Here is a 12,503-nt window from a genome sequence, read left to right on the forward strand (position 1 = left end):
AGCAGCACACCGTTCCTCCGATTTTCCTTACACGAGTAGTCAAATTTCGGGGTTCGTCCAGAGGCGGCCACCGCGCGGCGGTTGGAACGAGTAACAGCGAGAAGGAGGGGGGAAAGGGTGGCAGCGGGAGGATGCTTCGGTAAATAAGTCTCCTCGCGGAGTAGACGCGACAGTGGCGCGATTTATCGTCGAGATTTACGGATGGCCATGGGGGTAGGGGGCGAGGAGGAGTCGAAAAGCGGAGGCGAAACGGCCGGATAGAGAAAGAAGGGAATTTTCTTAAATTGCACTTTGTAGCTCCTGAGAGACCTTACACAGGGATTTCGACGCCCACGGCGAGGGATAACGAGCCGGCCCTCGCCCTCCCTCCCTCCCCTCTCCCCGGAGGTGAGACACACATCAGTAGGTCTTTGGTGGGGCCCGCAGGGACATAATTGATATCCGGGAAGAGCCGAACCGGAGGAAGAATGAACTCGCCCGGCTGAGAATCTGTTTCGCTCGGGGAGGGAGAAAAATTACCTTACGCGGGACTAAAGAGGGATAAAGAGGAGGCGAACGGAGGACCACCGAGATCGCGAAACTACCGTGGCCCACCTGAGCGACCGTTTCCTCGTCGACATCGCGATGTTCGATCTCTTCCTGCTTTCGACGGGACTCGGGGAGGTTTTCTGTTTGCTCGTCGAGCTAATTGGATTGCAGTGTTTCGGATGTTTCTTTTGCAGCGACGTGGTTCTTGGAATTGTTGCAATATGGAAGTATAATTGGAAATTAACCCTTTGCACTCGGATGTTTCTTACTAGAAATGTTTACCGTTTCTTTACGAGGCAAAGACGATGTTCTTTGAGACTAATTCGAAGAGAAATCACCGGTACAAAGTTTAACATTAAATATCACGTTCTATAGTTTTACTGTGTCGAATCAAGTGGTGACTGAGAATCAGAGAGTGCAAAGGGTTAACGATAGAGTTATGGATATTTGTTGTAGTTTGTTCTGTTTCTAGAACGATTGACGTTGGTTTGCTTAGGTCTGGGAAGTTAGGGGTTGAAGATATTAATCCTTTGTACTCGAAGGTTTTAGTATGATCTTCAAGTAATTCAGAGTTATTTTTACTTCGAGCTACCAGGTATTCTAAGAGTATTTACAGTGGAGCTTGATCTGTGAAAGATTGAAGATCCTTTGTCAAGAGAACGCGTATACAGTCTGAAGTTATATTCGATTCGTAGTGCAGAGATACCGAAGAAATACTGTAACATACATAACAAGAAATTCGCAGAAGTGACATAGCACGGTTAACCCCTTGGTGTAATATTTTACAATCGGCAATTTGTAAGAAATACAACAAAATTTCCATTCTACTTCAGCTGGAAATTTCATTTAAAGATAGTACATTGATAATAGCAAAGTTTGCTTTGATCCGTGGATAATGAACAACATCGATTCTTAAATTACTTTAGAACTCTTCATCACGAGTCTCACTCGTCATTCTACTGCAACGGGTTAACGTGTTGATTGTAACTATTACAAGAACGACATAATAAAACCATCTTTGTACACGCGGACGCGCTAAGTAAAGCACCGGGCGTTGCTCCGTTAAGAGTTCATTAATTCCTCTCTATTCCCCGAGCGTGCCATTTCAAAAACCACCAATCACCGATGCTAATCGGCTAACAATGAAACAAAGCGTGCAGCCGGATGATCGACGATAACGGATCCCTGGAAGCTCAGCTTCTTTCCGCGCGGTCTCCGTTCCGCGCCGGGATTACCGCGTTCATTCACGTCCGCGAAATAATAAGTATGCAGACACGGTTATATGGTGCAACGAGGGGGCGGGGGGGGGGGGAGGGGGGAAGCAGAAGGGAAGGGGAGCCGCATGCCACGGAAATCCTGGTTTCCGTCGTTCGATCCCCGGCGACCGTAAATCATACCACCGTAGAGAGAATGCCTGCGATTCCGAGCTCCTGAATAATTGCGTCTGCCTTTAACCACCTGCGGGTTTAATCCTATCAACCCGCGTCCTCTCTCACGGCCGAAAGAACTGAATTCCTGGTATTCAACCGTGGATAACAAACCGCGAAGAAACGGGAAAGGCGCGGGGGTTCACTTTTCAGTGTGAACCGCGCGGCGGGAACGGGCACCGCGATCGCCGGGATTTATTCGTTCGTCTCGATCCATTGTCTCGCCGGCCTTTCACGAAGGGAATTCCCGGCCGAGCGAACCGCGCACTAGCGATTCGCCCGTTTTAGGGCCTATGCACGAGCCGCTGCGATTGTTTTCGTGTAACAGCGAGAACTTCTGTCTCGCGGAACGAGGATAAGAGCACTTCGCGTCTTTTTGTATCTTTAAAATCGCCGGTGATTGTTTTGAGCTAACAGAAACGAAGTTCTTCTGTCTCGCGAAAGGATAAGGGAACTCTCTTGCAAAATGACAGCGTGCAGGGGCCATTAGACAAACGTTGATTTCAAAGATTTCGCCTGAGTATCGTTGTTGCTAATGTTATTGAATGTAGAAGGAATAGAGTATCAATTGTGTCTTTTTCATTTACTTTGTTGGAAGTATATTGGAATATTTCTAATGCAAAGCTTTCGTGCGAGAGATTAATGCCTGGAAATCCTCGCGTTGATTAGGTTTAAGTTGTGTACATTTTCTCATTAGTTTCAAAGAATGTCGTTTGTATCTCCCAGGAAATCGTGGAATATTTCTAGCGAAACTCCTTCGACTGCAAAGGGTTGATATCTGTATCCCGAATCGAAGTTCCTTTAAGTATGACGGCTTTATCCGTCGCCAGATCCGTATCGGCTGCGCGGCAAGCTGTTTAGCAAGGCAGAAAAGGTTCGCGACAGTTAAATAGACTTATTCCACTCGACGTGAAAGTTCCCCGGGCTCCTCCTCCGTCATTGTCCGTTTGTTTGTCGATCCCCGGGGGGGAAATACGGCCACGGAACTGGAACGGCGGAAATGCGACCAGGAATTGCTAGATAAATATCGGGACAATGATAATCTCGCCGCTTAAAGAGGCCGGGACAACCTTTTGTACGCGTTTTAAACCTCGGCCGGGCGAGTTTTCGGTTTTCGGCGAATCGGGTCCGACGTTGAGTGGCGGAAAATTGTCCGCGTACAAATCGGAATGATTCGAATCGCGTCGGTTAAACGACGTGTAAAGGGAGCGGCGAGGAAACCGCGCACCGGCTCCTGGTATTGACGTGCCGCGGAGGATCGCGGTTTTTCAGCGCGGAGTGCTAGAGAATTATCTGGACCCTTTGTTGCCTCGACAATCTGGAAACTGGTCGAATAATTTGCGGGTCCGCGCGCCGAGGAGTGGGCGCGTTAACCCTTTACGCTGGGGAGGTGACTCTCTGTTACCACTTGGCTCGATGGGGCTGCATTACGAAATCTTGGGTAGTGGATTGTCCCGTAAGTTCTATTGTACGTTAGTGGACCTTTATTTTTCTAGTAGATATGTAGAATTCTACTGTATAAGTAGAGCTTTCTTTTTTATTGTATAATTAAAATTCTATTATATAAATAAAGCTTTCTTTTCGATTGTATAATTAAAATTCTACCATATACATAGAGCTTTATTTTCTATTTTATAATTAAAATTCTACTGTATAATTAGAGCTTTATCTTTCTACTGTACAAGCAGAATTCAACTATATAAGTAGAGCTTTATTTTTCTAATATATAAATAGAATTCTACTATATAAGTAGAGCTTTATTTTTCTAATATATAAATAGAATTCTACTATATAAGTAGAGCTTTATTTTTCTAATATATAAATAGAATTCTACTATATAAGTAGAGCTTTATCTTTCTACTGTACAAGCAGAATTCAACTATATAAGTAGAGCTTTATTTTTCTAATATATAAATAGAATTCTACTATATAAGTAGAGCTTTATTTTTCTAATATATAAATAGAATTCTACTATATAAGTAGAGCTTTATTTTTCTAATATATAAATAGAATTCTACTATATAAGTAGAGCTTTATCTTTCTACTGTACAAGCAGAATTCAACTATATAAGTAGAGCTTTATTTTTCTAATATATAAATAGAATTCTACTATATAAGTAGAGCTTTATTTTTCTAATATATAAATAGAATTCTACTATATAAGTAGAGCTTTATTTTTCTAATATATAAATAGAATTCTACTATATAAGTAGAGCTTTATCTTTCTACTGTACAAGCAGAATTCAACTATATAAGTAGGGTTTTATTTTTCTAATATATAAATAGAATTCTACTGTATAAGTAGAGCTTTATTTTTCTACTATATAAATAGAATTCTACTATATATGTAGAGCTTTCTTTTCTATTGTATAATTAAAATTCTACTATATAAATAGAATTTTACTATATAAGTAGAACTGTATCTTTCTACTGTACAATCATAATTCAACTATATAAATACTTTACTTCCCTACATTATCATTCTTATTCAAAGTAAACGTAGAGGCGGAATAAAACTCGAATTCTTTCCCTCTACCGCGGAATTATCGACGGCAAGGTATCTTCCAAGCACAGTTGTGAAAGGAATCACATGACAAGGAGTTAAAAGCGACGTTTACTCACCACATTGACGAAATCCTGGAACGTCACCGCTTGAACACGCGACTCCTTTGCCCTGGTGAGGAGAATATCTCGTTTATTCGCCGGTATCTCGGCTTTCCATTCAGGACTTTTCAGAGCCGCCAAAAAATCTTCCACTGGTATCTCGCCAAAACCCTCCGGATCAAACTGGGGAAGAGAAATCAGTCAAGCTCCGGGCGTGCATCGCGTGGAACGGATTTAAATCGGGGGTAAGAATACGTTCAAGTACCTTATCGAACAGCATTCGCCATTTCTGCAAGCAGAGGAAATAAGATAAGTGTGGGCGCCTGTTAAAAATCGTCGTATTTGTTTCATTGAAATATTCTGCTCAAAGTTAATCTGGAACTCCGTAGAATTTCTATGAACTGGAGCAAAATATTTCCAAAGTAAAGTCGAGAGACGATTAAATAGAAACTAACCGCTTCCCTTAAGAATCTTAGCAGATTAGGAATAAAATAATAAAGAAACTATTTTCACAGTGTTTATTAAAACTATTGAATTATATAATTATCGAATTATAAAAACGTTGATTTATTTTCACTTCATTTCAATTTCAAACGATACTGAAAGAAACCGGTAAAGAAACGAGCAGAAGGGTTAATTTCCATTGAGTCGTGCGGAAAGAAATTTGAAAAGGGGGTTGCTTACGTCGTTGAGAAGCTCCCGCCTGTACTCGGACTCGTCGATATCGATTTCGGACGCGAGATCCGTATGATCGGTAACGTAGCCATCGTAGTGAGCGCTGTTCGCCTCGCTGCGCGCGTATTCTTCCTCCTCCTCGACGGTACCGGCGATGGTCGGTATCGAAGCACCGCTTGCCAGTAGCATTACCGCGCGTGGCACGAGGTCACCGGGCGAATCTCCTCATTCTACCCTCTCTCGTCCGTTTCCTAAAACACCAGAACACGCTACCGTCGGCTGCCGATCGTAAAACACCGACGCGGGGCCCGGGGCAATATCGAACTTGAATTTCTGCTCGACAGGGGCAGTGGTTCTCGATCTGTTCTCAAGATTGAAAAGTCGTTTCCTTAGAAACCACCTCCGTGTCGGCGAAATTCGTTTCTGATTGACGCGCTCGCTATTATTCGACCCTTTGCATTGCTAAAAATAGCTGTACTACTTAGGCACACTGTATTTGCGTGTTTGATTAACGGAGATTTAATATTTGAAAAGAAAATTGCAAAGACTTCCTGCGAAGACTGAAACTGTATACGTTTAGTTTGAGCTTTTCGAACGCAAAGGGTTGAAATTTGTAGTGGAATAATTAATAATTCTTCTTGTAGTGTTCGTTTTCTAATGTCTTTATTGTGCTGAGAGTTTTAAATGTAATAGGTTTCGTTGTTTAGAAAGTGAACGATGTTCGGTGCATCCTCGTAGCTTCTTTTTATTGTGTCACAACTGAATAGACGAGTCTCTCTCGAAAAGACTAGAATAACTTGCGTTTACCCTTCGGGTTCCCGATCCGCTCTCGAGCCACCCTCACGGCTGAGTTCGCGATAGATCGATGGCCTTGAAAATGTCTGTACTTTACGCGGCACTTCTGCGAACTATGCAGTATAATACGTTGGTGCGACGGTGCCGTTTCCATGGCAATGCATCGTCGATAGGTCTGGGTACAGGCCAGTCATCCAGTATACACAGCTATTGTGCACGAGGAGCATCCGAACTTCATCCCTTCCGTACGATAAAACCTAATTTAACCTTGTTTGCCCGACTCGAATTGCGTTCCGTTGTAAATTACACGATAAATTGCCGCGCGGGGCAACTCGAAAAATTAAGTCCACGGGAAGCTCGCTGGAAGCTCGTTGGAAATGCGCTTCAAATAAAATTACTAGGTGTACGTGTAACAATTCCCTTCGTCGCGGAATTAAGTGCACAAGTCGCTGTGCAAACGAGATTACCTTTTAAGAAACGGTGCACGCGCTTAGCTCCGAACGAAAAGAATCTCCTCGCAACACGTTTTATCAGCGAACTGTCCATTATTAATGCATAAAGTCGCTTCTACTCCCTTTAACTAAAGACCGTCCGATCTCTCGCGAAATATCGCGTTCGTTTCAAAACGATCTTCGCCCCGAGCACAATATTCCTGACTAATAGAGTTGAGAGACACTGTCACGTGGCCACAGAAGCCGGTCACGTGCTAATAAGTGGTTCTGGGGAGAAGGGAAGTGTGCATTGTCTTCGGGCACGCTGAAAAGCGTCCGGTAATGGCATTACTGGGTTCACGGGATGATAATGTGATTTATTTCAAACTGTAATCCGCTTTCTTTTCCAATTCCGCGTCCGATAAACGCTAAGCGAAAAGGACGAGCTGATAGCTGCTACGTCGGTCTAGGAAACCCATAACCGCGATGCAACCGAGGCATCCACGCGCCACCCCTGCCTGCAGTCACTTTCCCTTTCCCTTCCCCACGGGCTTCTTTACATCGCCGTCCATTCGTTACCTCCCCGTTTCGGCGCAACGTCACCGAAACTCACCCCCTCGTGGCGTCGTCCCTCGGCGAGCCACACAAACTCATCCCCTATCCGTGACGCACGCCTCCGCTTCGTTTATCTATCCTCGTACCGCGCCATCTTCCAAGCACAATTACGTCTCGTGCCAACAGACCCTCAGGTCGACGACCTTGAAGAATATCCGACGACGTGTCGTCGTGGACGGTGCACGGTGTCTCCTTACCGCTGGCTTGAATTACCCTGCACCCTTATCACGAGACGCGCGACCTACCCCGTGTCTAGCTTTCGTCTGGAGCTGCGATGATCGATCAGAGCTACGACGACAGCGGATGTTTTAATGCGTACGTGAGTATTTTTGCGTTCTATGCAACGTTACTTCTCCTTTTGTAGCAATGGTAAATTTTATTTGATACCGTTCGTTGTCGGATGGGTGATTTCGTTTGTATCATTTCGTTTTCCAATTGGTTTCGCTGTTTATTAAGGTACACTTCAAATGCAATGGAAATAGAAATGTAGGCAATCTTAAAGGCTTCTCTAACCATGAGTGCATTCGTGATTAGCAGGGAATGGGTTAAATGAAAGCTTTACGTTGGAACGATGCATAGAACTATGCTCTATCGATTGATCAACGACAGCGTTGTAAATGGATGATCCGACAGCTTGGAGACGTTTCGCAGGAATGATCGTGAGGTTTTCTAGTCGTTCCTCTGCAGCGATTGCTGCTCCTTCCATCGCGATTCGTGCACAAAGCTGTCGTGAACACAGGTTGTTAGGAATGCTAGTCTTTATCGCTTTGACCGAGTTCGGTATTTCGTGTATATAGACAGTAATTTACTATCCAACGAAGTCACGTACACGTGACAGTGGTTATTAAAGCATTCGAAACGCGCAGCGACATCTTGAACCGATTCAAAGCATATTTAATCGGCTGATAAAGCGTGGTCGATCGCAGTAAACAACTTTCGACGATAAAGCTAAGATACCAAACCAGCGAACCAAGTTTTCGTGAAAGTCAGCATCTGCTTCATGCGAAAATCTAAGCGAAAACAGCGTTAAGAAACAACGATTCACCTTTCAAGATGCGGATGCCGAGATTTCGCAGTGGCTTTCCATGTGCTAGCACTAGTGGACGGAGGCAACACCATAATCTCACGAATATTCACGAACAACACAGCGCAAAGTAACAAAATTCCATCACCGAACCGAACGATCCTCGTTCGAAACAAACACAGAGATTCATTCGCGGCGATGACACTTTCCCGCTACGCGATAGTCATTTCCACGGTCCAGCGAACCACTGTTCCCTGTTTCGCGCCGCGACGTTTTCAAATCCGGAGCACGCAGCATCGATAAAACAGCGCCGACATCGATCGAGGATCCGGAAACCAACTTGAATCGGCCGTTACACCGCGATCCTCGCGATCCCCGAGAAAATACACGAACCGGCCGGTCCATCAGCTGTTGACCTATCACCTTTCCTCGCGCCGGAAAACCGGGACGATCGGATAGCGAGTCTTCGCACCGATGCGCGTGACGTGTGTTGGTTTCGAAGCGGGACAATGGCGGAGGTACGTGTTGTACGACGGGCAACGTGCGCGCAGGGGCAGCCTCTTCGAGCCTGGATCATCCTAGACCCAACGGATCGGCTACTGGTAGCCGATTCTTCGAGCGAATCAGCACGGAAACAGAGATTTTCAACGGCGAAACGGGAAAACCGACGAAACGCCGTAGGACGCGAACAGTGGCAGTTTCCGGTGGGCACGAGTAACTGCGGCAACGTGCGCAATACGCGTTCGATCGATAATACAGGTTGCCGCGGAACGCAACGGGCCAATGGCGGCCGGGTCCGGCGCAGACGGACACGCGAGTAACACGTGGAAACGCGGAAACGCGGCCACGGGTTTAATATTATTCGACGATATAGCCGATGTTGTCGGCGGGAAACGCGTTACACGACTGCCGACTACTTTGCCACCCTCGTGGGCTCCCCTCGCTCCGCCGCCGGCCGCCCGCTACAGTCCACCCCATTTTTCCACCCCCTCGATTCATTTCGCCCCCAGACTCGTTCGTTCAACCCCAACCGTTCAAGAATATGCAGCGGCTGATGCTCCTTGCATCGCGTTATCGACACGCGACGGATCGTCGCAGGAATTCGGCAATTGTTACGGCATGGGAAGAACATTGCTGGGAACAATTCGAGGCTGCTATGTTTCTTTTGTTCCGAACGCAATGTGTAGGTGGGCTAGCTGGTGACTGGCAAATGACAATCGGAGGAGTTCTGTGTGATCGGCTTGTGGACAATAGGCAATTTATTGGATTTTAAGGATGGAGTTGTTACTTTTGGGTAGTCTGTGATCTAGAAGAGAAATGATAGGGAACTTTCCATCTTCTCGAGTTCATTGTTTTAGACGATGACGGCGTCACGCGTTCCACGCTTCGACTGATACAGTTGTTGCAATTCTTAGTGCCAAGACCCTTTCGTTTTATTAGAAAACTGAATCGTACTACAGAATTTGAAGGAATTAGTAAGGTGTATTACAGCTTCTCGCGAATTCGATGGTAAAGGGATAAAATCTGTAGCAAACATTGAAGGAGCTATCGCTCTGACGAATCTTGACGTTCCAGTTCTTGATTTTATTAAGAAAACCGATTAGTTTGCATGAGACTCTAATGAGTGCTCATTCGGCAGTCGACGTGTTAAAGCCGACCCTCTATCGTGCTATTGTTGGACCCGGGGTGAAGCTTTAATGATCGCGTGCGGCTTAAAATAACATTACGTAACGATGTCGACGAGAAACGAACGGCTTTTTGAAGAAATTGCTTGATCGATCGTTGATTTCCGTCGATAGTTGTCTTGACGACAATTTTCTAGGATAAGTAGGTTGTTCCTCTGCGATATCAGGGTGTCTTAGGTTTTAATGGCACCCAGTGTTCTCTGAGGGTGCTACGAAGGAAATTGACTGAGAAAGGCATGCACGGATGTAATAATAGACAGCTGTAAGGGGTAAACCACAGAAACTGCGAAAGGGGTTGAACTGTGCATTGGAAAACTGTTCATGTATCTTAGACGCGTAGAAAATCATTGCGAATTGAAATTGTTCAACTTAAAATAGACATTTTTGAGGCTAAAGGTATTGGAATATTAATGAACATCAAAATATTCTCGAAATTTAATAAATATCAAAGCATTATAATAAAAGCTTATGACAACTAATAATAAACATCAAAACATTGCAATAAATATTAATTGTAATAAAATTACAATTTTTATTATAATGTTGATCTATATAAAAGTACATTAACATTACGTCAAAAATTGTTATATAATAAATTTCAGATCTTCCACTACCTTATCTTCTTCAATCTGATTAAAAGTTCTGCAATTGGCCACAGATGGCGCTGAACGCAGTTGTCTACGTTGCCCGTGTCGCCGTGGGCAACCGTAGAGGAGGAGGAGGTTAGGTTGTAGTAGGTTAAGTCTTTACTTGTCACCCATACTGATTTCAGTATTCTGATTTCGTATTGGGGGGCAATATAATATGAAACGTTCGCGAAAGCAGAGCAGAAATACAGATACTATGTCCTATTTGCGTGACTGGAGGCAGGCGTTGCGTGCACCCCATGTGTATAGGGTTGCCAACAGCACCTTTCGCATTCAGAGCCAGTATTTGGCATTGATTTTCCTGTTGTTATCCATTCCTGTGTTTTTACTAGGATTCCCTTTGTTACGCGGCAGTCTGTACTCGTCGTCGTCGAATGAACTATTATCCCAGTGCCGTTATTACAAGTATAACAAAACATATCCCTTGACCGCACCACTCAGAACGTCAAAGGGTATCACCTACAGGATAGCTATCGTCAGTGACCTAGACCATGACTCCAAAGTTTCCGACAGGAAAAACACATGGTACAGCCTTATGAAAACTGGAAGTCTCTATTGGGATCCCAGCACCAATCTCATATCCATTGTTTGGGACGACAGGAATCATATGTTAACGTCGTCGTTGAGTATGAAAGAACGTGGTATGGAGTTATCCGAGTTGATCACTTTCGACGGACACTTGTTGTCTTTCGACGACCGTACTGGTGTAGTGTATTTCATTGACGGAGAAGAGGCTTTTCCTTGGATCATATTGATGGATGGCAATGGAAGGAATTCTAAGGGTAACTTCGATTTCTGTAGACTCGGTTACCATGCTTAATTTAATTGATGTTTCAAGCTGAAATCATTTGTAGGATTTAAATCCGAATGGGCGACTGTTAAGGATGAGAATTTATATGTTGGTAGTATAGGTAAAGAATGGACTACTGCTTCTGGAGAGTTTGAACACAGTAATCCTCTTTGGATAAAGGTGATATCTCCTCGAGGTGAAATTTCTTCGTTGAATTGGATCTCGAATTATAAACGATTGAGGCAAGCACTGCACATAGAATTTCCAGGTATACAACTACCATTTAACAGAATCTTAATAACTGCAAATATTGAAAATCATTTGTCGATATCCCAGGTTACATGATCCATGAATCAGGAGCTTGGAGCGACGTTCACAAAAGCTGGTTCTTCCTGCCTAGACGATGCTCCAAAAATCGTTACAACGAGACCACCGACGAAACGATGAGCTGTAACGTTTTACTAACGGCAGACGAAAATTTCGTGGACATCAAGGTTCATCCGAATTCCTGTTCTATTATCGCGATTTCAGAATACAACAATGTTATCGATGCGATGATTTTCAGGTGACGAAAGTCGGCAACTTGATTCCAATACGGGGCTTCTCGGCTTTCAAATTCCTGCCTGGTTCGCAAGACACGATCATCGTCGCGCTAAAAACGGAAGAGTATCAAGGACAAACCGCTACATACATTACTGCGTTTACGATCGAAGGTGTCACGATATTGCCAGAAACTAAGGTGACGAACAAGAAATTCGAGGGTCTAGAATTTATATAACATTCCATCTAGGAATATCGTTATTTCATTGACAAATAAGAACTGTAAATAATTGTATCAAGTTTCTAGCTGTATATTATTAAACAACGTGAAGGGAAACAACTGTGCAGGTGCAGTTCTTTCTAGTTGAACAGTATTGCCCATTTAACTAGATCAAAATAATGATTACACGAAACTTGTAAATATATATATATACATAAACATTTTGCAAACGTATTTAATTGCATATACATATATGCATACATACAGATAGTAACTAAGGAAACATATTTTAAATAGGACACATCCAACGAAGATTGTTAAATGAACATTTGAAATTATGCATTCATTGAGCGTTGTATTGTCAGCAAGAGAATGTTTCAGTTAACCACTTCGTTCTCATTTCATCTCCTGTCTCTAAAATCCCTTCCACGGAAAATCACGATGCGATTTCAGGGACGTGAGTGATATATACGTATATAGTGTAAAATCAATAAAATATATACGTATATATATCCATGCATC

The 12,503-nt window shown here is 43.7% G+C and overlaps 2 protein-coding genes across 6 annotated transcripts in view; one reads left to right on the top strand and one right to left on the bottom strand.

The window, feature by feature from the left end:
- stet (stem cell tumor) overlaps positions 1–8,993 on the bottom strand; it is a 455,475-nt gene extending 446,482 nt beyond the window's left edge. The window contains exons 1-5 of one of the 2 annotated variants that reach the window (XM_076374319.1): positions 8,121–8,993; positions 7,074–7,363; positions 5,244–5,485; positions 4,825–4,848; positions 4,578–4,742 (exon numbers count right to left, since the gene is read on the bottom strand). In XM_076374319.1, coding sequence (XP_076230434.1) covers positions 4,578–4,742; positions 4,825–4,848; positions 5,244–5,423 — 369 coding nt within the window. In that variant the 5' untranslated portion in view covers positions 5,424–5,485; positions 7,074–7,363; positions 8,121–8,993. The remainder of the gene's footprint in view (positions 1–4,577; positions 4,743–4,824; positions 4,849–5,243; positions 5,486–7,073; positions 7,364–8,120) is intronic. The other variant, XM_031972871.2, reaches the window with a different exon arrangement.
- The window catches only part of LOC116425319 (soluble calcium-activated nucleotidase 1), a 111,293-nt gene extending 98,927 nt beyond the window's left edge, over positions 1–12,366 (top strand). The window contains exons 1-5 of one of the 4 annotated variants that reach the window (XM_076374321.1): positions 7,372–7,390; positions 10,764–11,213; positions 11,286–11,489; positions 11,558–11,715; positions 11,787–12,366. In XM_076374321.1, coding sequence (XP_076230436.1) covers positions 7,387–7,390; positions 10,764–11,213; positions 11,286–11,489; positions 11,558–11,715; positions 11,787–11,999 — 1,029 coding nt within the window. In that variant the 5' untranslated portion in view covers positions 7,372–7,386 and the 3' untranslated portion in view covers positions 12,000–12,366. Of the gene's footprint in view, positions 1–7,371; positions 7,391–10,429; positions 11,214–11,285; positions 11,490–11,557; positions 11,716–11,786 lie in introns of those variants that run through there. The other 3 variants (XM_031972896.2, XM_076374320.1, XM_031972886.2) reach the window with 3 other exon arrangements.
- Positions 12,367–12,503: the final 137 nt, after the last annotated feature.

This window comes from Nomia melanderi, chromosome 2 (genome assembly GCF_051020985.1).
Source record: "Nomia melanderi isolate GNS246 chromosome 2, iyNomMela1, whole genome shotgun sequence".
NCBI classification, from domain to species: Eukaryota; Metazoa; Arthropoda; class Insecta; order Hymenoptera; family Halictidae; genus Nomia; species Nomia melanderi.